This window comes from Orcinus orca, chromosome 1 (assembly GCF_937001465.1).
Source record: "Orcinus orca chromosome 1, mOrcOrc1.1, whole genome shotgun sequence".
In the NCBI taxonomy this organism is placed as follows: Eukaryota; Metazoa; Chordata; class Mammalia; order Artiodactyla; family Delphinidae; genus Orcinus; species Orcinus orca.
The window spans coordinates 104665974-104692779 of NC_064559.1; the positions used below are offsets into that span (position 1 = coordinate 104665974).

Genomic DNA, 26806 nt, shown 5'->3' on the forward strand with positions numbered 1-26806 from the left:
GGGTCCGTGAGCCATGGCCGCTGAGCCTGCGCGTCCAGAACCTGTGCTCTGCAACGGGAGAGGCCACAACAGTGAGAGGCCCGCGTACCGCAAAAAAAAAATTATAGCTAGATAAATCTTCCTAAAATATTATTTCAACTGAGTGCCCAGATTGGAAACAAACTGAGTTCAATTCCAGCTTTGCCACTTACTAGCTCTATGACTTTGGACAAAGTACTTAACTACTCTAAGTCTCATCTGAAAAATAAGGTTGATGATAATAATAAAAATACCTACTCACTGGGTTGTTATGAGAATTAAATAAAAATTTAATGAATAAAGCAGCACTATCCAATAGAAATGCAAAGCAAGTCACAAATGTGAGTGGCTATGTAATTTTAAATGTTCTAGTAAGCACATTAAAAAGGTAAAAAGAAATAAGTAACGTCAATTTTAATAGCATATTTGACTTAATCCATATATCTAAAACATTATCAACTTAAAAAATTATTGAGATATTTTACACGTTTTGTGTACTAAGTCTTTGAAATCCAATATGTATTTTATACTTGGGGCACACCTCAAACTAGACTAGCCACATTTCAAGTGTTCAATAGTTACAAAGGCTAGTGGCTACATTTTGGATAGCACGGGTATAAAGTATTAAAACAGTGTCTAACACATAGTATATGCTAAATAAATTTTACTTCTTAGTGTCATCATAATCCCCTCTTAGGAGTTGCTATGGATCAGTGTTTTTCAAATCATGTGCTCATAACACCAGCTAATATCTGGTGGTTCTAGGGCATGTCACTAAATAACACTGAAATACATAGTAAGAAAACTATTTCTTTTTATCTATCTTTCTAACCATATCAAGGAAAAAATGTCAGTTTGGTACTACAGTGCTTTGTTTTTTAAAATTTTAATTTTTTAATTGAGATATAATTCATAGGCAATAAAATGTTCCACTTTTAAGGATATCATTTGATGATTCTAACAAATGTATACAGTCATGTAACCATCTTCTTGATCAAGATATAGAACACTTCCAACACCTGAGTTAGGGCTTCTAAAAAAATCAAGAAACTAAAAAAAACCCTCAATAACAACAAGAGCCATGAAGTCAGCCCCATGCCCTTGAATATATAATATCAAACTGCTTTCCAGAAAAGTTATGGATTTACGCTTCTACTAGCAATATTTGAGACTGCCTCACTGTACATTTATCTTGAGGAAATATTCAGAGATAGGACAAGGGTTTATCAATATACAAGATGGTTACTGCAGTATTTATATCAAGCAAAAAATTGTAAACAATCTAAATGTCAAATGGTAATGGTTAAACAGAGATACGTCCTTAAAATTGAAACTATAGAGCCATTAGGATCATTTTAAGTAATTTTAATAACATGGTAAAATGTTCTCAGTATAATTAAAAGTGGGCAAAGCAAGTACAAAACTTTATAGACAATGTAATGTGATCCTTATTACATCAAAAACAAACATAACACACACAAAACTCAAAAACCTTCAGGTAAAGAAAAAAACACTAGGAGAAAATATACCAAAATATTAACAGTGGTTAGCTCTGAGTTGTGTGGTAGTATGAATGATTTTGACTTTTATATTTAATTTTTTTTATTACAATGAGCATGAATTACTTGCGGGGGTGGGGGGAGCCTATTTTTCTTCATCTGTCTTTGCTAGTTAGAGAGAAAATAACTGAAGAATGAGACCATTAATTATTGTGCAGGCTTGTTAATGAGGGTTTATTTGAATCCAGAACTGTTATAGAGAACCTACTATGTGTAGTCATTATTATTGGTTTGAAAGGGAATCTGGCAGTAAGAGGATTGTTGATCTAGGTTTACTTTTCCTCCTTGTCAAAAGTCTTAAGAAAGTACTGAACTGACTGACAGCACTGGGGAAGACTAAAGAGCTCTCTTCATCCACAGTTCAGGCAGGGCTCAGGTAATGTTGGCAGCACTACTAATACATTCACCTCACCTCCCTTTTCTACTCCACTTCTATCCTGTTTCTGAGAAGACAGAGGGATTTCTTCTATTGGGAGAACAATTCCATCCGTACTGATCTGGTTCTTGGCCTCTCAGCTCACACAGCTAACCTAACATGTCAACTGCTGCCAGCAAGGACCAGAACTCTTTAACACTGATTGACTTGTGAAGAGATAAGGCAAAAGCCAGCTCAAAACCCAAACCAAGGTGCTCATTTATTTGCAAGGTACGATCATGTGCTTCAGAAACACAACAAGAATAATGACTCAGTAGATGAATGCATAATGGGTATAGTTCATTTATATATGTCTAGGAAACTTGCATTTTTATAATAACCCATATTCATTCTGAATATTTTAAGATAAATAATACTTCTCAATTCATATTAACTTGATCGCCAGGGTGATCCTGCTAAAATATAAGTCAGATGTCATGGTTCTACTCAAAACTCTACAATACACACAAAAACTTGTACACAAATGTATATAGCAGCATTATTCATAATAGCCAAAAGGTGGAAATGACTCAAATGTCCATCACTGACATATGGATAAACAAAATATGGTATTTCATTTCACACAATGAAATATTATTCATCCGTAGAAAGGAAAGAAGTATTGATCTAGGCTACGACATGGATGAACCTTGAAAACATTATACTAAGTAAAAGAAGCCACTCACAAAAGACTATATATTGTATGATTCCATTTATATGAAATGTCCAGAACAGGGAAATCTATAGAGACAGAAAGTAGATTAGTGGTTCCTTAAGGCTGGGGGACTCTTTCTGAGGTGATGAAAATGTTCTAAAATTGACTGTGGCGGTAGTTGCACATATCTGTGAATATACCAAAAACCAATGAATTGTATACTTTAAAGGGGTGAATTGTATGGTATATGAATTTTACTTCAATAAAGCTGTTAAAAAAAACCCAATGTCCTACAATGCTCTCTAACTCATAGTGAAAACCAGTCCTCAAAAGAGTCTACAAGGCCGTCCACGATCAGGTGCCTGATACTTCCCTGACTGCAACCCCAGACTCTTCAGTCTCCTTGAATACACTGCATGATCCTGCCTTAGGACACAGCGTTGCTGTGCCTGAGATTCTCTTCCCCGCATCTGTTTTTGGCTCATTCCCTCAACTCCTCCAAGTCTTTGCTCAAATCTCTTCTTAATGAGGCCTTTCCCGATACCATACTGAGCAGTGTGACCGAACCCTACTGCCTCTATGCATTACTGATTTCTGTTCACCTTGCTCTGCTTTTTTCCCCCATAGAATTTATCATCTTCTGATTTACTATAAAATATACTTATTTATTAAGTTATTGTTTATTTCTGTCTCTCTCTGCATTAAAATGTAAGCTTCTTGAGGATTAGGATCTTTGCTTTTATTCACAGAGGTATTCCAATATTCAGTAAATATTTGCTGAAAGAGTGAATGAACTATTGACTATGCTCTTCTCATTTGTTCAATAAATGTTTATCTATTCTAGAACTCATAACTAGGGCAATATTACTTCTGACTGTTTCACAAAGACTTTGGTGAAAGTATTTGTGGTGAGTAGAACAACCCATGTCATATATAATCTCAGAAGTTGAAATTTGACTTATTCCCCGCTAACTGAGGATCTATTAGGCCAGTATGACTAATGAGGCAAATGAAGAGGGAAGTAGTAAGGGCCAGGGGGAAGTATATCCGTAAGATGTGCAAATACTGACACAGGAGATGACAGTCTGCACACTGCAAACTTGCATGGACCCCAGAGACATAACAGACTAACTGCTTAAGGCAAGCACTTGCATGTGTTCAGGTCACTGCTGAATCTATTTACCTAGATCCTTTTTCAGGGCAGGTTCTCTGCTTTGAAAAAGGCATGAAAATTATGCCTGTATAGAGGTCCCTGTTATCAGTTACTATCTTCTATTTCTTTGATTTCATTATGTATAAAAGGAGAAGGGAAGCAATACAAAATTCATATTAAACTTCATATGGCTACGGAGAGAGAAGAAAATATTGACTACCTCTCTTCATTCAGAAGGCAGTTTTATTAAGAATGTTGCTAAGGAGATAATTAGTTTCTGCAAAGTTCCTTGGTGTCTTAGCAGCAAACACACACCATCTATTTTAAATAGTGTTTAAAGCTAAACAAAGATAATTACAATTACACATCATCAGAGCAGGTCCTATAGAAACAACTCATATAACTACAAAAGGCCTGTAGAACTCTGTTTCACTGTCATCAGTGCTTGAAGCACTGAATAATATTGTCACAAAAGAACTATTTTAAAGAAATAAGGTACTTAAGAGAGAGCAGCTGAAATTAGAACTCTAAATGGCAAGTTGAATTTCAGATTCAACTAATGTATATTTATTTCCTTTTAAAATCTAAGGGACATTTTAAGTAGAACAAAAAACTTAAATAAAAAATGTTAGAATTTTCAATGCTTTCACAGAGAATGGCAACCACATTTAACATGGAATAATAGTCCTTTATTCTTAAAAATAAAGCAGATATTTTATAATCAAAAAAACCCCTCTAAGTGACATTTATCTGCAGGTACCTTCTGGCTTAAAACTTAGCTTACTTATACACAGGCCCTATTCTCTCACCAAAAGTTACTTTCATTTCTGGAAATATGTCAGGGAGGGAAGGAAAGAATTGCTTTTTTTTTTTTTTACGATACGTGGGCCTCTCACTGTTGTGGCCTCTCCCATTGCGGAGCACAGGCTCCGGTCCCGCAGGCTCAGCGGCCATGGCTCACGGGCCCAGCCGCTTCGCGGCATGTGGGATCTTCCCGGACCGGGGCATGAACCCGTGTCCCCTGCATCGGCAGGCGGACTCTCAACCACTGCCACCGGGGAAGCCCAGGAATTGCTTTTTATTTTTTGGTTTTGTTTAAAACTAAGATTTTGTTTCAATTCACAGTGAAGGCAATCTCAATGTATTTTAGAAACAGAAGGTATCCCAGGATGAAGGCTGTTCAAATTGCTACATGTGAGGTTCATGTGATTTTCTAGGATGCAAGAGACGAGTTTTGACCCATCTACCTATTACATTAAGTATCTTGCTCCAAATCATAAACTAGTAAGTGGTAGTGCTGGGATCTGACTTCAAAATAAATCTGTCATAATCTCAGATTTTATTTAATACATCAGGGAAATCAAGTGACCTGTATCACAGAAATATCTTGCAATTGGCATTTCCCACTCTGCAAGGATAGTAGCTTCTATATCAGCATATAACACTCTGAGCTACAAGATATGATTTCTTTTTTCTTTTTTTTTTTTTCAGTTGCACCGCAGGGCTTGTGGGATCTTAGTTCCCCAACCAGGGACTGAATCCGGGCCATGGCAGTGAAAGCGCGGAGTCCTAACCACTGGACCGCCAGGGAATTCCCAAGATATGATTTCTTTTCTGCTTATTACAATGCTCACCAATCCAGATCTTTGTGGGGCATATCATATTTTACATAATTCCAAGTATAAAAAGAGGGCACGGAGCTTCCCTAGTGGTGCAGTGGTTAAGAATCCACCTGCCAATGCAGGGGACACAGCTTCGAGCCCTGGTCCAGGAAGATCCCATATGACATGGAGCAACTAAGCCCATGAGCCACAACGACTGAACCTGCATGCCACAACTACTGAAGCCCGCGTGCCTAGAGACTGTGCTCTGCAACAAGAGAAGACACCGCAACGAGAAGCCTGCGCACTGCAACAAAGAGTAGCCCCCACTCGCTGCAACTAGAGAAAGCCCACGCACAGCAGCGAAGACCCAACGCAGCCAAAAATAAATAAATAAAATAAATTAAAAAAAAAAAAGAAAAGCTTAAAAAGAGGGCACTTATTATGGCACATCTAAAAGTATACTCTGTTTCCTGGTTGCCATAGTCTCTCAAAATAATACTTCTGCACGGTAGAGTTTTGAGGTTAAGGCTGTGTCTTTGTCACTTATTCCTTTGGACTTTTAAGAAATAATCCATGTATTACATAGGAAATTGCACAGACTCCCACAAAAATTAAACCCTAACAATTCACAGAAACAAATTGTTCAACTTCTCCCCCCATATTTTATTGCTGCTCACAGCAGCCCTACCATATCCAGGTATAAAACTGAGTTTTAAAAAATATTAACCTTCCCATTTACTGAGAGTCTGGGATTTCAATATGTATTAAGAGTTGTGAACTCTTAATTACTTAACAGTCTAGTAATACCCAAGGTAATCCACATTCATCATGAAAATTGAGCCTTTCCTCTAAAAGCTGAAACTGTTGCTTTCAATTACTTAAGCCTTTACAATAACTGGACTCTGAAATACAAATTGCACTATCTTCTTACTGATAGTGAAAAATTTCACTATTTACTTATTGCTGGAGGCTATATATTTATGAAAGTAAATTAAAAAAACCAGATTTTGGAACATTTATGTATTGCAAACATTAAATTTTTTCCAGGTTGTTAATTACCATAGCAACACCCTCTTCCTAAAAATTTCATTGATCGGGGACCACTGAACAATCCCATTCAAGATTTTATTGACCCTTCTATTGCTTAAGGATATCTGCTCAAATGTAATTTAGTGTACTGCTTAGCATATTGTTAAGTCAGACAAAGAAATACTGAGCTGGCTAGCTGGGAGAATCTAGTATAAAGCTTTTACAAAGCTGCCTTACTTTTTTTTTTCCCTGCCTTTCTTAATTTTATATTAAAGATTATTTTCTCAGGACCTGGGACACTAATTTAAGGAAAAACCTAGATGTTTAGGTTCCTCCCCTATTTTTAATAGTAAAATGCAGTTTTATTCACAGTACTATTAATTAGCCAAACACATCTGAAAATATATGCATTTTTATTTCTATGTAATATGACTAAATTACAAAGAAATATATAAAAATCTTTGCCAATCTATCTTTCCATCTAAATCCAAAGTATTTTCAAAATTGAGATACAGATGTTTAGTTTTAAACGTCTAATGTTTCAAGTTAAAGAGAAAATGCTATAGTTCTTAAGTATGGGCCATGGGGCTACAAATACTCAATGGGAAATATTAACTCTCAGAAAGATCATTTAAAAGTCAATTAGTCTTTCTGAATTCTGATATTAAAGTCTATTTAAAAGCAGATAATTATATATACATTCATGAGAGAACTCATTTAGATTAAGAAAATAAAATCCATTATGGCTATCTAGTAATAAAACATTTTGAACACTAAATTATTAAATATTATTTAGAGAACAATACAGTGTCAGGCATTCAAGTAATACTTATGAAGGAAATGCACAGTGATTAAAAGCATGGACTCTGGCTTTGAGTCTTGGCTCTAGCCATGTTTACTTGGGCAAGTTATTTAATCTCTCTGCCTCAGTTTCCATATACAGAGTGGAGATAATAGTACATACCTTATGAGGATTAAATGACTTAATATATGTAAAGTACTTAGTAAAGTTCCTAGCACATAGTAGATACTCAATAAATATTTATTTTTATTATTATTTATTTATTTTTTTTGCGGTACGCGGGCCTCTCACTGTTGTGGCCTCTCCCATTGCAGAGCACAGGCTCCGGACGCACAGGCTCAGCGGCTATGGCTCATGGGCCCAGCCGCTCTGCGGCATGTGGGATCTCCCTGGACCGGGGCACGAACCCGTGTCCCCTGAATCGGCAGGCGGACTCTCAACCACTGCGCCACCAGGGAAGCCCTATTATGATTATTTTTATTAGCAGCAGCAGGAACAAAGGGAGGAACTTGCATAAAATAGTAGCGATAGTATTGTGTCACTCTGTGCTCAAAATTATTCAATGGTACCCCCACAGACTACTGAATTAGGTACAAAATCCTCAGTCTGACATTTTAGGATGCACGGTTAAGCTTCCAAATACTACCTAAGAGTTTTCAAATTAGAGTAAACTTCGCATAATGTCACTACCATTTTAAACTTTTCCAAGATCATAACCACACTTACACTTCGATTTCTGAAATCAAGGCCAACTAGATAAGGCGAAATTAAATAAAACACATAGAAATGCTGGATAAAAAATGACATACATACTTTTAAATGAATAGTTTAACCTCTTAAGAAATTAAGGGAAATCTCCAAGAGTCATCACAAAAAGGGAACCAAAATTTAGGTTGGTAAGTATAAACCAATGCTTTTAACTACCCAATAGATATATGCCAATGTTCATAATATGCCAATGTTCATAAACAAGGGCACTGTATTTTAACAGCTGCAGAGGGTCAGGAGACAGGGCTTAGGCCTCAGTAAGAAAGGGAATTAGAATTAAGACTCTCGCATAATGTAGAGGCCCTCACTGAAAAGAGAGAATAGAAAAACAAAAATCTTCTATCTGCACAGGAAGATCACAAGGAAACTTGAAAATAAACCAGTATAAAGCTCTGCATGGTTCAGGAACCCTTTAGTACAGAAATTAACATTAAAAAAAGTTCTGAACTGATAATACTCTTTGGGTACGTGGCCTAAATGAAAGACAAACTACACAGAAGAGATATATCTTCAACTTAGGCTCCGAATGAGTCCTGTGAGTCTTCTTTAAGATAACTCGTAATACAAAATTACATGCAGAAATGAGCCATCAGGAGCTAATGTCAGCAGACACAACAGCAGAATTAGACCTCCAAGTACTTCAGATTATAGAATTAATGTGGTTAAAGAAAAATTTGAAAAGGATTTGAAAACATGAGAAGAAGAAATTAATGAAAAATCAGGCAAGTTTGAAAAAGAAGCAAATAGAAATTACAGGCATACAAATATTACCTTTGAAATTAAAAACTGAATGTACAAATTAAACACAGATTATACATAGCTGAAGAGAGAATTACTGAACTGAAATACTAATGTGAAAAAAAGTACACAGAAGGCAGCACAGAGAGATAACAGGTGGATAATATAAATAAGAGGTTAAGAGACATGAAAATAGATAAATGCCTAACATATATCTCCCAGGAGTTCCAGAAGGAGAGAACAGAATAATTGGGGAAAAAATGCAATATTCAAAGAAATAACGACTGGAAAATTTCCAGAAATTATGCCAAACATGTATTTTCATACTAAGTAACATAAATAAAAATAAATCCATATTTAGATACATAATACTGAAACAAGAATACCAAAGACAAAAAGATAAAAAGAGCCAGAGAAGAAAATATTGCCTACAGATGAAAAACAATTGTACCGAGAGAAGACTTCTTAAGAAGTCTACTAAGAAGCAACAATTGAAAATAGTTGCTTGTCTTCTTTTTTGGGGGGCGGGGCCACACGGTACTGGCATTCGGGATCTTAGCTCCCCAGGGATCGAATCCACGCCCCCTTGCAGTGGAAGCATGGAGTCTTAACCACTGGACTGCCAGGGAAGTACCAGTATTCCACTGTCTTCTGATTTCTAAGTGCTGAAAAAAACTATCAATATCAACCTGAAATTCTAAACTTAGCTAAACTAAGATATTTTTAGACAAAAACGTCAAGTTGACCAGAACCTGAAAGAAGTACTAAAAGAGGTTCTTTAGTAAGAAGAATACTGGATCAGAAAGAAGGGCCAGGATGAAGAGGGGGGAGAGGCAAATATGTAGGTAAATCTAAACAAATATTGACTATTGAAAATAATAATGATTCACTTGGGGATTATAAAAACAAAGTAGAACCAATATGCTGGACAATGATAGCTTGTAAGTTGGGAGTAAGGTGATTAGAGATTCTTCTAAGGATCTGTTTGTGAGAAAGGCAGAAATAGATTAATTTTAACCACTGTTTCTTCATTCATTCAACAATTATCTTTTACAGACAGGTAAAACTAATATATAATAACAGAAGTCATAATAGTTACTATTTTGTGTGGAGTTGTGCAAAGGAGGGGACATGAGGAATAAGGGAGGCTTCTAGAGATACTGGTACATTCTATTATTTGATCTGTGTGGTGGTTACATAGATGTAATCACTTTGTGCTATTTCATTGCTTATCATTTGTATACTTTTCTGTATGTAATGAAGTATGTACATGTAATATTTCTGTAAAGTTTATAAAAGGAAACTACTGCACAGTTTACACCAAAATAAAATTTTGATAGATTATAAATATATAACTTTAAATACAAGTCCTAAAAATAATGGAAAAAATAGAGGTTAGTATTTATATAATCTTGACTGGGAAAGAACTTTCTAAGCATGACATCAAAGGCAGAAATCACTGGTAACTTTGACTACTTTAACTAAAAAAAAAAAAAGTTTTTATACAACAAAACACTGTGAATAATATAAAACAAAAATATCAAATAGAGGAAAATATATTTTGCAAATATATTAGAAAATAGTCAATATCCTTAATTATACAGATATAATTCTTGCAAAGAATATGAACTGTCAATTCACAAACAGAAATATATAAATGGCCAGTGAGCTCTGGAAACTGACAAAGAGGTTAACTAATCTGCCTAAATTCATAAAAACAGTTAAGAGGGAAATATTCAAATCCAGCCAATCTTACCTTTCAATTAATATTTGTTTAATGAATGAATGATTATATATTTAAGACTATAAGATGTTTTTATCATAGACTACAAAATGCAGGTTATAAAACAGAATGTACAATGAGGCAAATAATAATAAAAAGTGAAAACGTACACAAACACCTCTAATGCCTCCCTGTGTATCTATGTATACATGGCTCAGCGTGGATCTCTCAGGGTCCCCAATCATTAAATTCAATTATCTGTCTTTCCTACTCTTAGTTTCCAAATTAATCTTCCTAAAATACTATGACCTTCTTGTAATTTTATTGCTGAAAACTTTCAATGATTCCTCATTTTCTACACAAGAAAGTAGAAAAAAATTCCTCAGCATGGAATTCAAGACCTTCTACAATTATGGCATTCAATCAACCTTTTCACTTATTACACACATTCCAGCTAATTGACTACTTGCTGTTCTTTTTCTATGTATGTCGCCTATAGTTTTCTGTAACTTGTTCATGTGGTTAAATCTGCCTAGAATGTACTCTCCCTCCATATGTCCATTTTTTACCCAAGGCTCAGGTTATACACTATCTTCTCCATGAAACATTTGCTAGTTTCTCTTAGCCACTCTGAGAATCCATGGCTCTTTTACATCTCTCTCCAGGCACTTATTTTCTTATTTTTTATGTTCTATCTTTCCTAATAGACAATCACTTACTTGAGGCAGGATCTTGATCTTCTTCATCTTTGTATTCTTCTTACTAAATATTTACTGAATGAATGTACTTAATCAACAAAACAGAAAAACTCACAGAATTCAATAGTATTATGTTTGGGTATCTTTAAAATGCCAGTCTGTTCCTTCAACATAAGAAACAAAACTGTTAACAGTGAAGATTGGTCATTACTCTCCAGGTCTTTGACCGAATTAAGTGATTTATGAACTTAATAGAGTATACATCCTTCATCTAACACAAACTCTAAATTATTCTATGAACTGATGCATTTTGGTCTACAGCAGTTTGGTCAGCACTGACCTTACTTTTCCTACATAAAGGGAATTTAAGCCTTCCTCTCTGGGAAAGGGGAAAGAGTTATAGGACTGAATGTTCTCCCTTACCTTTTTGTGTTATGCACAGTGGTTCCCCCCAGGACAATCCTCACTCCAGGAGTGGTACGGTTCAGGTTATAAACTGTTAGAGCCTCTTCATAGGTGGCTCCTCCAATTATAAACGCAATGATATCCTGAGGTCTACAATAATGAAGGAAGTTAATATCATAGGATAAGGGGGAAAAAAGGCAAAATTTGCTGTTACTATCATATACACAGTTTTAATTTCTGAATCTTTCTTTTTTGGTAAAGGAAGCAGAATTAAAGCAGAATAGAATAAAAGGTTTAAAAAAAGTTTTAATTATCTGAAATTGGCAGGAAACAGAGCAGGAAATGCTGAATAGTGATTTGCTTTCTGTTTATGAGCGGATGTCATAATTTCTGTGCTGTGGATTTCAGAATAGCACAATAGTGTTTGCTGGAACCAAATGTAGGAATATTCTTTTATATTCAAGAGGCTGAAGAGTACTTCACTGTGATATGGTATCAATATAGCAGTAATTTATGCTTGTACTACACATCTCCTTTCACGTATAAGCCCTTCGTCAAATACTTAGTACAGTGTCATTACAATGGCTTCTGTCCAAGGACCTCAAAGCATTTTGGAAAGTACTGGTATATTTGGATGTCCCCATAACACGGGAACAAGAAACATTTAGTATTTTGAGTGCAAAAAAAGAATGGGATACATAAATTAATGGCGCTTCTAGAAATCCACCTCTTCTTAACATCTTTGTTCCTCAATCCTTTGATAAACCAAGAAAAAGAAACCATGGAAACAAAAAACCAGTGGGTGTAGTTTTGACACTGGACATGCTGACGCATCAGCTCAGTCACTAGCCTCATTTAGGTTGCACTGCATAGTTTTACGGTGCTTCAATCTTTATCAAAATAGCTTTATAACAAAAGTGAGTGGTCCTCCTATTAGATCCTTCTGAAGATATGAACAAGAAGGAGATCACATTATTTTCAAAACTGTTAAAGTCTGCCTTGTTTTTCTTTTCTCATGCCACCAAGAGAAGATAAAATTACTTAATCTTAGTAGGCAAATAATTTTGTTAAATCACTTACCGGCCATTATTTAAAATGACATCAAGCAGAAGCAACCATTTTGGAGGTTATAGCACAAAACTAAATAAAAATATCTTTAGTCAAAGGATGTACATGCTTATGTATAAATCATGGAAAGAAACCCAACAACCAACCCTACATTTCCTTTCTGTTTGTCTCTCTGTCTCTTTCTAAAACACCCTGAAGGAATCTCTAACTGAGAGAGTATTTGTTCTTGTGGGACTTCATGAAAACAGAATCAGATGTTGTGGCTATTTAAAAATGTTCTGGTGCAGCCACTATGGAAAACAGTATGGAGGTTCCTCAAAAAACTAAAAATAGAGTTGCCATATGATACAGCAACCCCACTCCTGGGCATATATCCAGACAAAACTATAATTCAAAAAGATACATGCACCCCTATGTTCACGGCAGCATTATTCACAATAGCCAAGACATGGAAACAACCTAAATGTCCACTGACAGATGAATGGATAAAGAAGATGTGGTACATGTATACAATGGAATACTATTCAGCCATAAAAATGAATGAACTAATGCCACTTGCAGCAACATGGATGGACCTAGAGATTATCACTTACTAAGTGAAGTAAGTCAGAAAGAGAAAGACAAATACCATATGATATCACTTATATGTGGAATCTAAAATATGACACAAATGAACTTATCTATGAAATAGAAACAGACTCACAGACATAGAGAACAGACTTGTGGTTGCCAAGGGGGGGATGGGGGATGGGGGAGGGATGGACTGGGAAGTTGGGATTAGTAGATGCAAACTATTACATATAGAATGGATAAACAACCAGGTGCACAAGGAACTATGTTCAGTATCCTGTGATAAACCATAATGGAAAAGAATGTATATATTTGTATAACTGAATCACTTTGCTGTACAGCAGAAATTAACACAACATTGAAAATCAACTATACTTCAATAAAAAAAACTTAAAAAAATAAATGTAAGAATGTTCAGATAATCTCTGAATTGCAGAGATACCCAACAAAGGCTCCCAATAATGAAGGGGTGGTTATTTTGCAATTGATCTAGCAGAGTCAATTATGACATTTCTATGTGAACTTGGGACTTAAAATCATGCCTTTGAAATGCTACATTTTAAGACAAGGTAAGCTTCATTTGAATCTACCCACCTGAAACTATGTATTTAGCATCATGATGCTTTAAGTGTTCCATAGTGTTATATATTCTACAATCATTTTTTGTTACTTTAAAATATACTGTTTTGGGGAATTCCCTGGCAGTCTGGTGGGTGGGACTCTGTGCCTCCACTGCAGGGGGCCCTGGTTCCATCCCTGGTCACAGAACTAAGATCTTGAAAGCCACGCGGCATGGCCAAAAAAAAAAAAAAAAAAAATTATAAAGTAAAATATCTGTTTTTGACTAGATAAATGTTTGCACATGGTATAATATAAAAAAAGGGCATATTGTAAAAAAAAGTAAGTTTCCTTCTCACTTCAGTCCTCTTGCACCCCAGTTTCTCTCTAGAGGCAAACACTATTACTCATCTCTTATGAATATCCTTTCAGAGAGACTATCTATGTGTATATACATATATTTACAAATTTACATATTCATATTATAAGATACATGCATATGTATGTATATATTTAATATATATTTTATATACAGTCTATAAACTGCATTTTATATATAGTTGTGTGGACATACTGTGCATTTTAAATTTTGGTAGGTATCTCCAAGGTGTTCTACAGATGTCATTCTATGAGCAATTCAGGAAAGTGCCTATTTTTCCACATCCTGTCAGTACTGTGTATTATCAAGGCTTTTGGTCCTTTTAAACTAAGTTGATCACTTGCTCCTCCTCAATACTTTCTTTACTTGGTTTCCAGGACATCACATTCTTTTGGTTTTCTTCTTAGTTCATTAGTTGACATTTTTCAGTGACTCTTCATGGTCTCATCTCATCTCCCTGATCTCTTTATTTCTTTTCTTTTCTTTTCTTTTCTTTTTTTTGGCTGTGTGGGGTCTTAGTTGCGGCACACAGGATCTTTCGTTGTGGCACGCTGGCCCTTTGTTGTGGTGTGCAGGCTTCTCTCTAGTTGCAGCGCACGGGATTCTCTCTAGTTGTGGCATGCGGGTTTTCTCCTTCTAGTTGTGGTGCGAGGGCTCCAGAGCGTGGGATCTGTAGTTTGTGGCGCGCGAGCTCAGTAGTTGTGGCACGTGGGCTTAGTTGCCCCGCGGCGTGTGGGATCTTAGTTACCTGACCAGGGATCAAACCCACGTCCACTGCACTGGAAGGCAGATTCTTTACCACTGGACCACCAGAGAAGTCCCTCACTGAACCTCTTAATGGTAGAGTGTCCAGAACCCATTCACTGGTCCTCCTTTCTTCTTGATCTACACTTACTCCCTATATCTGTGTAATGTAGTAGCTACTAGCCACATATAGCTATTTAAATTTAAATTAATTAAAATAAAATAAAAAATTCAGTTCCTCAGTGGAACTAGCCATATTTCAAGTGCTCAATAATCACATGTAGCTAGTAGCTACCTTATTAGATAGCATGGATATAGTACATTTCCATCATTGTAGAAAGTTCTATTGAACTGCACTTCCCTAGATGATCTCAACCAGTTTTGTGGTTTTTAAATACATTTATCTGCTGATGACTCCCAAATCTCTATCTCCAGCCCAGACTGCTCTCCTAAATGCTAGACTTAAGCATCTGTCTAATCGACATTTCTACTTGGCTGTTTAGTTTATTTCTGAATTCGGCAGGTCCAAATCCCTAATCCTCTCCCCCAGGCTTGTTCCACATATAGCTCTCCCCATCTTAGTGGATGGCCAACCTATCTTTTCACTTGCTTAGGACAAAACTTTGGAGCCATCCTAACTTCTCCTTTATGGCTGCAGATATAGTGAGAGGAAGAGAGGGAGAATCTTGAATCTTCTAGGCCATGGGGGGATCACCGAAGGGTTTTAACAGGTTACCATGATCAAACCTGCTTTTCTGAAGGAAAATTTTGGCAGCTATGTGAGAATGAATTGGGGGTTGCTGGTGGGAAAACCTGGAGAACAAAAGTCTACTGTAAGACTTTTGGGAAGATGTGATAAAAGTTGGAACTAAAGAAATACCAGAAGTGGAGGGGAAGGACTGGATATAGAAGACACAAAAAATGTAGACTCTTCATTCAGTAGTTGGTCAATGATTAAATGTGAAGGATGAGGATAAAGGAAGAATCTGTGATAACTTCAAGTATTCTGGTTTTGGTGACTAGGTATAGTGGTTTAAGTTTGAGAACAAAGAAAGCAAGACTGACTGAATTAAGACAAAAACATGCTGTTTTTGAGATACCTGTGGAACATCCCAATGGAGATGTCCACCAGACATCTGGACATTGAGACCTGATGATGTCCCTGAATACAGGTGGCAGCTGAAGCCGTGGGAATAGCTGAGTTCTACCTAGGGGGATTATGTAGAATGAAAAGAGAACCAAAAGACAGAGTTTGGGAGGATTCTTTAACATCTACAGGATAAGCAAGAACAGTAGCTAGCAAAGGCAATTGAGAAGGAAACTGTCAGAAAGGTAGGAGGAGAATCAGAGGGAGAGGCCAAGGGACAAGTGAGTTTGAAGAACAGAATGGTTAAGTGTTAAATGCAGTAGTGAGGTAAATAAGTGAGGATTGAAAGAGACCACTGTGCACATTCTGCAATGTGATTTCGCAAGAAGAGTTTCAGTGTATTAGAGTGGAGCAAGAAGCCAGGGTACATGGATTGAAGAGGTGAGAAGTGAAGATAGCAACTTTATCCAAGAAGCTTGACTGAAGAGAAGACAGGTTAGAGGAGAATCCAGGCTCAAGGGCTTTAAATACATTACTTAACAGGAGAAACTTCAGTATGCGTGTAGTCTGTGGAAAAGTAATTAGAGGAAGACAAGCTGAAAATACAGAAGAAGGAAGGAGGGAGAGGGAGAAGAAGGGGGAGAGAAAGAGAGAGAGGAGAGAAAGTGGAAATAATTACAGAAAGTGCAAGTAATTACAGAGAAAGGCTTCCTTCAATGATGGTAGGAGTCTAAAACGAGTGTTGGCAGAGAGGTTAGTTCTGAATTGGAAAAGAGGATGTATTTCCTTTAGAATGAAGGAAGGAGATTAGGTAGATATATGTAACTAAGTTTATAAACATGGGGGCTAGACACTGAGGGAGCTAATGTCTGACAGACTCAATTTTTTCCACTGTGAAGTAGGAAACACTGGTGTGGGTCACGTGACCTAGACATTATGGAAAACATTCTAAACTGATGTAGTGAATGAGACAAAGAGAGAGAACTACTAAGTTTGACTGAGTATCCCTGAAGGCCCAAGTGAAGTGAGAAACAGTGCATTTGTAGTGGCCCTAATCTATAATTTGTATGATTTCCTCTAGTAGCACAGAAAAGAGTTATGAGCCTTAAGCCTAAATTATTAATCCAATATTAATCTGGTGCTTTAGGCTGCAGGGAAAGAGGTTCTTTATAAACTTATAGGAAAGCATTACCACTGTTCACGAATGACTAAAATTTTCTATACTATCAAGGTTTTTTTCCTTCAAGTATTTGCCTCCAGTTACTGGCCAGCTTTTTCTTGCTGAACAAGGTCATTTGCTTAGGACGAGTTGTATAATTGTGATAGCAATAGTTTTCTACCAAGTATGATAAACTCTCAATTATTTGGGGACTGAATATTCAGGCAAAATACAGGTTCTTGTCTTTTTCTACATCTGGTATGTGTTGTTTCAATTCTTACTAATATTTCTACAGAAGGGGAAGGGGAATATGAACATCTAAAACTCAAGTTCAGCTCTTGTCAGCATCTTTAGGGGTGTATTTCATAAGAAAGAGATCAAATAAACTACAATTGGTTGTAATTTTAAAAACTGGTATGAGTCCCTGTAACTTTTACCATAGTATTACCCTCAAGAATATACACTAAATTTCTAAGGATATATATTTTTAAATCTTCCCACTATATTGGTTCTAGAGGTACCAATGATCTGGATAATAATGGCTTCTGAAGTGCAGTCCCAACTGGTTTAATAGTCATTAAAGAATGAGTTCTTTGGGAAAAAAAATTCCAGTGTTATAAGAACGTGCCATCAAGGAGACTGAGGACTCTACCAACAGTTTGGTCTGTGTTGTAACTATCTAGGGTCAGCCTAGGTGGAAAACAGGAGGAAAAAAAAAGGCTGTTGCAGTATTCAGAAACAATAAAATCCTCAAACCTGAAATGAGTTTTTTTTGGCCAGAAAATGAGTATTTTTTTACAGTAACGTTCCATAAGCAGTGCTCTTGATGTTGAGGGACAAATCTAGCTTGAGACCCTTTATGCAGCTTATCTTGAGTAAATACTCATGAATTACACAGAATACTCCATTAAGAAGAAGGGAAGCAGGTTTCTCCCTTACAGGGGTACAGTGACTGATGAGAAGAATTAGACAGTAACACTTTTGTTTTGAGCTCTTGATCTGGTAAGTCAATTTAAAAAGCAGCTAAGGGACTTCTCTCTGGTCCAGTGGTAAAGAATCCGCCTTCCAATGCAGGGGACGCGGGTTTGACCCCTGGTCAGGGAACTAAGACCCCGCATGCCACAGGGCAACTAAGCCCATGCGCCACAACTACTGAGCTTGCGCGCCTCAACGAGAGAGCCCACGTGCCGCAACTAAGACCCAACGCAGCCAAAAATAAATAAAATAAAATAAATAATAAATAAATCTTAAAAAAAAAGAAAAGCAGCTGAGTGGAGTAATAAGGATCACCCTGGAAAATGATGTTGCTTTTCCATAGCTGCCCTCTGCCTATCACCTGCCTCTAAAGTATATATCTTTCTTATGGAAAAGAAAGGCAAGAACTGGGAAGGAATAAATTCAAGCAGGTTTCTAACACAGCCAGAGAACACTATTCTTTAGTCTGATAATTTCAGGGTGCCAGAGTATTTTCATATTGATGGAGAGGGAAGAAGATGCCACAGGTGGTAACTGTGGGTGTAGGTTATATCAGTGTAACGACAAAACTTACATGTAGGGATAGGCTCTTAGAGCTTGACTCAGTTGTGTACCTAACAAAGATGACTATGTCACATTTGGTTATGAAAACATTAATAAATGTTTTCCTGAGCCTCCTACTACTTAGTCAGGCTGGCTTAAGGAGGAACACTGGTGAAAAAAAAATTAAAAAAAATCCCTGACATTTTTCCTTTTAATTCCTTCCCCTGGTGAATTTTAAAAGTAGATGTTCTGATGAGGCCAACAGTAAAACATACAGTAAATCATTTTTATATGATGGTTGAAGCTAAGTGGAATACACAAGTTCAATTCTTTGTACACATCTTCCTGTGCTCTGTAATTCACCATAGCAACCAAAAGCATTAATTAATGCAGATAGCAAACATTAGAAAACACCAGTCTGTTCATGCTGTTATGTATGTGTGTGTATATATATATATATATATATATATATACACACACACACACACACACACACACACACATATATACATACAAGGACATCTTGAGAACCCAACCAATTTATATCCTATTGTATTAGAAAAATAAAAAAATTTTCACACACAGTGTTTCTGGAAATCATTACTTTAATCGTTAATTATTCAGTTAAGCAGAAAAACAAACTTTTAAGAGGCAGTATTTTATCTACTTTGTGGACTGTTACACTTATGGCTAAAATTCAAATTTTTGAAGCTAGTACTTACAGGTAGTAAAGATCATATGAGCATTGACTGTAGGAAAAAAGGCCAATGAGAAAGGACTGCTGCTTTCATAGAAACAAAAACAACAAGATTCTACTAAATTTGTATAAATGTGAAAGAGTACTTCCTTTTTGAATTGACTAATTCTGGAATGCATGACCAGATAGCTCCCTTTTCTCACCAAATGTTTAAGTTGCTTGTTTTTATCAGGGGTAAGAAGCAATTCTGGAGCGAGAAAAAAAAGACTCTAGCCTGATAAATAGGATATGTGGGAGTCCCATCTGCCGAGAAAGAGCAAACCCAATTTGTGGATATAGCTATACTGCCAAACAGGTTAACCACTAACTTAAAGCTAAGGGCTAAAACATCCCTACAACTGTTCCTGGTTTTGCAAAGTTGTGTTCTTGCCAGATCTCCTTTGATATCTTCTAATATGACAATAACAAAAAAACGAAGAAGTTCTATCATGATGAGACTTAAGTTAACCATAAAGATGACTAAAATCAATGACTCTTTTAAATGTGATAACCCAGTGTGAAGACGGTGCCTAGAGCTGAGGGTGGGTCTAAGTGAATACAGAGCCAAAATACTGTACAGGCAAACTGCGAAAGTCGAAATTGTCTGGTAACATCAACCAAATTTACTCTCTAGTTTACATTTCCCAACTGTAAATCTTGTCGTATCAACTACTACAGATGCCTACATAAGAAACCTGACAATATCTATTGAACATCTATATGCAAAGCACTGTGTTAAATATTGTGAAAAACCCAAATATTAATAAAACATAGTTCTTACTTCAAGATTACAATACTTAATACAATACCTAGTGGGAAGGATAGATATGTATACAACTAACCACTGTCTCAGTATCCAGAGGTAACCATTAGTAACAATTTCCTTCTTCTTTCTGTTAAACAGGGCCAGGAGGTGGCATAGGTATCCCCTGTGCCCCCTACTATGGTTTCATAACCATTTCTCTGCCTTCTTCAAAATTTCCACTATCTTAGAAGCTTATGATATAGTTGCACTGTTTTCTCCTGACCTCCTTTCCTGGTCACTTTCTTATTCCCTGAAGACTTCAGCTCTGGTTTACTGTCCTCCTTTTCATTCCTGCTCCTTTCAAGATTTTCAGTGACTTTAACACCAACATGGATTACTCATCTCACATCCTGGTCTCCTCACCCACACTGATTCGTTCTTTCATCCCTCACAGCCACCAATATCCATGATTATAACATAAACTTTTGCATTACAAGTATCCACAATATGAAATCTTGAATTGAAGACCTCTTTCTCTAATAACCACTCCCTCAACTTTTAATTCACTTATGCTAATGCTGCTACTGTAATATTTCTTTGACCTCATCGACACCTCCAATTCATTCAACAATATTTTTTTCACTATCCAATACCCTCCTTCTTTTTTTGTTTCCTAAAATCCTGGTTGTACCCAGCTATCAGCCTTCTCCTCATTTAATCTAGTGCAGCTAAAAGCTGCTAGAGAAAACCACACAACTAGGTTCATGGGCTGTATTTTAAATTAATGACCACAGAACTCCAGTGGGCACTCAGTCATGCCTAGAAATCCTACTACATTTCCCTAGTAAATCTGATTACAAGCCTACAAGATATCAATTTCACAATGTTTTCTCTTTTTATCCTGTACTTTACCTGATAACTTGACGTCATATTTTACTGAGAAAATAGAAGTAATCAAACAAGATGGCCCCATGTTCTCAACATCAAAGCTGTTACAGTGGGGACTTCCCTGGTGGCGCAGTGGTTAAGAATCCGCCTGCCAATGCAGGGGACATGGGTTCGAACTCTGGTCCAGGAAGATCCCACATGCTGCAGAGCAACTAAGCCCGTGCGCCACAACTACCGAGCCTGTGCTCTAGAGCCCATGAGCTACAACTACTGAGCCCATATGCCACAACTACTGAAGCCCATGCGCCTAGAGCCTGTGCTCTGCAACAAGAGAAGCCACCGCAATTGAGAAGCCCGTGTACCACAACAAAGAGTAGCCCCTGCTCGCCGCAACTAGAGAAAGGCCACGCGCAGTAGTGAAGACCCAATGCAGCCAAAAATAAATAAATTAATTAAAAAAAAAAAAGCTGTTACAGTGAAAGAAGTACCTCTGCTCCTATCAAAATCTTCTCTGCTTGTGTTCTAGATCTCCTAAAGACTTCACTTCTGCAAGTCTTGCCCTTTCTCTTCTGCGTTACCTATTTCTCCTTCTTTAGGATAATTCTCATCAGGTTATAAGTATGCTTTAGAATCTCTCATTCCCCTGAGCCTACAATCTCTTCTAGCTACAATCCCATTCTCTGACCCCTTCAAGCAAAACTTCTTAAAAAGTGTTACATACTGTTTGTTATCTGCATTTTGTCTTATCTCTTGTAACCCTCTCTAATTTGGCTTCCAAACTCACTGAACCTGGGGAATAGTCTGATGGATTTTTCACTGTCCTGAACTTTTTTTTTTTTTTTTTTTGCGGTATGCAGGCCTCTCACTGTTTTGGACTTTCCCATTGCGGAGCACAGGCTCCGGACGCGCAGGCTCAGAGGCCATGGCTCACGGGTCCAGCCTCCCCGCGGCATGTGGGATCTTCCCGGACCGGGGCACGAACCCGTGTCCCCTGCATCGGCAGGCGGACTGTCAACCACTGCACCACCAGGGAAGCCCTGTCCTCACCTTTTTTATGTCTCAGAAGACTGGTCTCAGGTAACCACTCACTCCTTGATATTTATGACACCAAGTTTTTCTGGTTTTCCTCCTATCTTTCTGTCTCTTCTTCAGTCTCCATTGCTGACTCCAATTCTCTATTCAGTGCTTAGTCCCGCGTCCTCTTCTTTTCCCCTAAGTGATCTAGTCTAGTCCCATGGCTTTAAATCACCAAAATCTTGTTGACTCCCAATTTAGCATCGAACATTTCCATTTGATTATCTACCAGGCATCTGCAATTTAACAACAAAACTCTTGATTTCCCCCCAAAACCTGAGAGTTATTCCTGGTTTCTCCCTTACCCTTGTCCCGTCACTCTACTCCATTAAATAAGTCTATTGATTCTACCTTCTCTCCTAGGTTCCTTATCCAAAGCACTTTCATTTCTTACCTGGACTATTGCAGCCACCTCCTAAGTAGTCTTTCTGCTTCTAACTTTGTCTTCAATAATCCATTCTCCCCACAAGGTGATCTCTTAATACATAATTCAGTTTATGTCACTTGAATGCTTAAAGCTCTTCAGTGGGTTCCTATGACATTTAAAAATTTTAAAAACCTCTTTACCAGAGCCTGTAAGACCCTATGTGATCCAGCCCTACTTATCTTCTCAACTTCTTATTTTCTTACTTGTTATGGTCCAACCACACTGGACTTCTTTCTGTTCCATGAACTTGCCAAGTTCTCTTTCTTCAAGGACTTTGTTCTGGTGTTCCCTCTATTTGTGTTGCTTTTCCTCCTAATCATTATGAGATTGGTTCTTTCTTGTAATTCAAAGCTCATCCTAAGTATCACTTCTTCAGAGAGGTTCTCTCCATCTAAAGTAGCCTTCCCCACCTCTACAAAGTTACTTTGTAGGTTATTACCCTATTTATTTCTTCAATAGCACTTATCTCATTCAAATTATATTCAAATTTCTTTACTAGTTTACTGTCTGTCTCCTTCATGTAAGTTCCTTGAAGGCAGGTACCTTGTCTTTCCTGTCACTTCTATTTCCCCAGCAGTTCTTGACATATTGAAGGCATTCAAATATTTGTTATATAAAAGGATGAAGTAACTGAATAATTAACTATATATACATTTAGGTAATAGTGACAAATGCCCACAGATGCTGACAACTGATGAATGTGTGTTTTGTTGGAAGAGCCTCATTTTGAACTTTGTTTGGAAATGAATTCCCCAAATTAGAAAGGTTTGCTCTCATAACTAATCATCCACAATATTCTTCTGGTGGTCTATTATGACCCTTTAGCAATAAGTGGCTAATTTCTTATTCAATAATTCTTATATGAAATTCATAAGAAAATTAATATTTTTACTTTTATCATGTTAATTAGAAGGCTATTTAATAGAGTTATACTGTTTTTCAAAAAGCCTCTCAGATAGGCGAATAGCTTTGGGCTGGTTTTCATTCTTACCACTTAGCTGACATTTCTAAATTTTGATGCCAAATGAGTATACTCTCTGAATTTAACCCCAGATGTTCTGCTTCTCAACCTTGGATTTTTAAAAAGATTTCTTTTTTTTTTTTCTTTCTGTTCTGTTACCAAATTACAGAGTTTTTTTTTTTTTAAAGGAAAAACGTGAAAAAATATATTTTATCATACAAGAGTTATTTATGTACCTCAAAATATTTTTCTCCTTTCAGAAATTCATTACATTTATAAAACACTATTCTTCCAAAGCCTTAGATTATGATTAGCTAAAATAATATAAGAATTATACCAATAGTAACAATTCTCACATTAATCTATCCAACAGGGTTCAGCTACACATATTAGGCTCTTTATAATATGTGGTCCCAATAAAAAATACACAAGAATATAATTTATAACTAGGTAGAATTTGTGTATATTTAAAATTTCAGGTTGGCCTATGTAAGTTGTTCTGGACAACTTTTGTTTTTATTAAAACTAACAAACCGGGCTTCCCTGGTGGCGCAGTGGTTGAGAGTCCGCCTGCCAATGCAGGGGACAAGGGTTCGGGCCCGGGTCCGGGAAGATCCCACATGCCACGGAGCGGCTAAGCCCGTGTGCCACAACTACTGAGCCTGCGCTCTGGAGCCCATGTGCCACAACTACTGCAGCCATGAGCCTAGAGCCCGTGCTCTGCAACAAGAGAGGCCACTGCAATGAGAAGCCTGCACACCGCAATGAAGAGTGGCCCCCGCTCGCCGCAACTAGAGAAAGCCCGCGTGCAGCAATGAAGACCCAATGCAGCCAAAAAAAAAAAAACAAAAAAACTAACAAACCACTGGATTAAAATGACAATTAATTGCTTCCTTCAGTTAATACCCAAAAAGAAAGCCATTCTTTTCTCCTGTGTGACAAAAGCCCTTTGTCAATTAGGTCTCAGTTTATATACTGGCCACATTTGGCAAAGTCCAGTCCTCACCAAAAATAGTAACAACCTGCTCTGGATGGTAATCAAGCAGCAAATCTGTTTTCAGCCTTAATGTTTGAAGCTCCAAATGCTAGATGCCATGGAACTGAACCTTAAACGGCACAGGTAAACTGGTCTGAGACTAAAGGACAGGACACAGTATTTGGGGCTCTCCAAAACATCTGTTTCTTTATTCTAAAAGAAACAATGTTTCAGGCTTAGTAGGGGAATTTAAATCTAACTTTGACACATGTAAAACCAAAAGAATCTTAGAACTGAAACAACTGGGGAAGGAAGATTAGAATGATATAACCTTTGTCGTAGTCTTTTACATTACCCTAAATTTCCTATTTTCTTAGTGTCTCTGGTTTTTTCTATTAATCTTTGTTATCTTACCTGTCTCTGAGTGTGCTGGGGCCTAGATAAGGATACAGGTTTTCCTTGAGCTTTCCTTTGATGAGATGGTCCAGGGTCTCATGTAAGAAAGGCTGATGCTGAGTATATACATTTTCTACTCCCTAAGACAGGGGGAAATGGTTCTTACGTCATTTTTTTTGGAAATTGCAATATAACAGTTAATGATACTCATATCAGAAAAGGACATGTACTCAATAGAGATTTCACGGGACAAGAGTCAAGCAGGAATTTTAGGAGAATTTTATAGTTAATTATTTTCATCAATTAGAAAGGTTCTAATCTTATGAAAAAACTCTGTAATTTAAGGTTAGCTATTATAAAGGAATTTTTAAAATACAGTTGCTTAAATCCTTTATTATCTCTTCACTGACACCCTTCCTTTTGTGGAAATATTATATGATATGTAGAGCAAATAAAAGGACTATGTAGCAAAGGAGACTAGAAACACTCAGGAAAATGGAAAAACTTCAGGAAACATAGGAAAGGCTAGCAGATTAAAACTAATTTTTGACCATTTTAAGAAAATAGGTTAGTATTTTTAAAAGATCTACAATTGTTTGCTTCATCTTTAATTTCCATCAGAGAAAAACAACCTAACAAATCTTAAACAAATGGAGTAAAATAGCTATGACTAACAGAACTGTCTGCCTTTTTACTCTTGGGTATTTCCTGGAAATATCTCATTATTCCCTTCTCAGCTATTTGGGCCAATGATGATGCGTTCCAATACAGAAAGTATTTAAAGAAAAAGCTTTCAAGAGGATGTCTGCTTTAATTTCATTTAACTGACATAGTACTAGATCAGCAGCAATCCTGAAGTTACTTTGAAGATCATATTCATTCACTCTCAGCTTCAGGGACTTCAACTGTTTCTCATTTAGGAAAGCATAGAGATATCATACCTTCAATCCTTTGAGGAACTGTTTAGTAATAGCCACAGCATCTTTGGGGCTGAAGAGGTCACTTCCTCTGATCCGTTTACCACCATATTCAACAACTGTAGACACAAGCTTTTTTTTTAAAAAAAAAAAAGAGAAACAACCTCTTATTGCTTGTGGAACAGGAAGAAAATAACTTTATTAAGGAAATGAAAACATGAGAGGACAGAATTATACATTTCTGTGAATAAAAACAGTATGACATCATTTGTCAGAGTTAAGGCTATAATACTAGAATTTGGTTCCTGTTTGATGGGATTAATATAAATCTGGTTACCTTTCGATACTTCTCAGAAACACCTTTATTCCTGAGGTCCATCATTAATCCTGGTAGGCTATTGCTGCTGTGTCGCTCATAATGTAGAGCATAAAGCATCACCAGGCGCGCAGCATCAAACTCTGTCACTTTGGGGTTCTGCAGGAGCCTCTTCACATTCTGAAAAAAGAGAGAATATTTATCCTCCCTTCACTTGGGTGATGTATAATATCTTAGTTCTAATAATTATTGAATGGTAGTGATACATCTGACTAAAATACATATGACTAAGATCACTACTATGGCAATGTACAAGTCATAGGTTTAGCAACTGTTTCAACTACAGAAAATTAAATGCCTTTTGCCTAAGATAAGAATTAAATAAGGACATAAATTCTCACTGTAATTGCTTTAAGACAAACTATGGTTATTTCCCCTTTTCTTTCCTTTGATTGAGATGGTCCAGGGTCTCATGTAGGAAAGGTTGCAATTTCCTCACTGAAATAAGGAACACATACTATTTCCACCACTATTTCTACCACTTCAGTCAATACAGCACAGAAGAGAATTGACCAGTTGACTTGTAAAACTCTACTGCCTTTTTTAGTGTCAGTGACCGACCAGTGAAATGGAGACAATATGGTAGAATTTTACATAGGAGGACTGGGCTTAATCTCCAAGAAGCATCATATATAACAATATGTCTCAACATGGCTTACA

General features: G+C 36.8%; 1 protein-coding gene across 6 annotated transcripts in view; it reads right to left on the bottom strand.

Moving 5' to 3' along the window:
• The window catches only part of VPS45 (vacuolar protein sorting 45 homolog), a 79355-nt gene that overhangs the window by 24860 nt on the left and 27689 nt on the right, over window positions 1-26806 (bottom strand). For 3 of the 6 annotated variants that reach the window (XM_049698609.1, XM_033415586.2, XM_004285132.3), the window contains exons 11-14: window positions 26108-26266; window positions 25795-25902; window positions 24872-24993; window positions 11586-11717 (exon numbers count right to left, since the gene is read on the bottom strand). In XM_049698609.1, coding sequence (XP_049554566.1) covers window positions 11586-11717; window positions 24872-24993; window positions 25795-25902; window positions 26108-26266 — 521 coding nt within the window. Of the gene's footprint in view, window positions 1-1368; window positions 9723-11585; window positions 11718-22487; window positions 22627-24871; window positions 24994-25794; window positions 25903-26107; window positions 26267-26806 lie in introns of those variants that run through there. The other 3 variants (XM_033415588.2, XM_049698621.1, XM_033415589.2) reach the window with 3 other exon arrangements.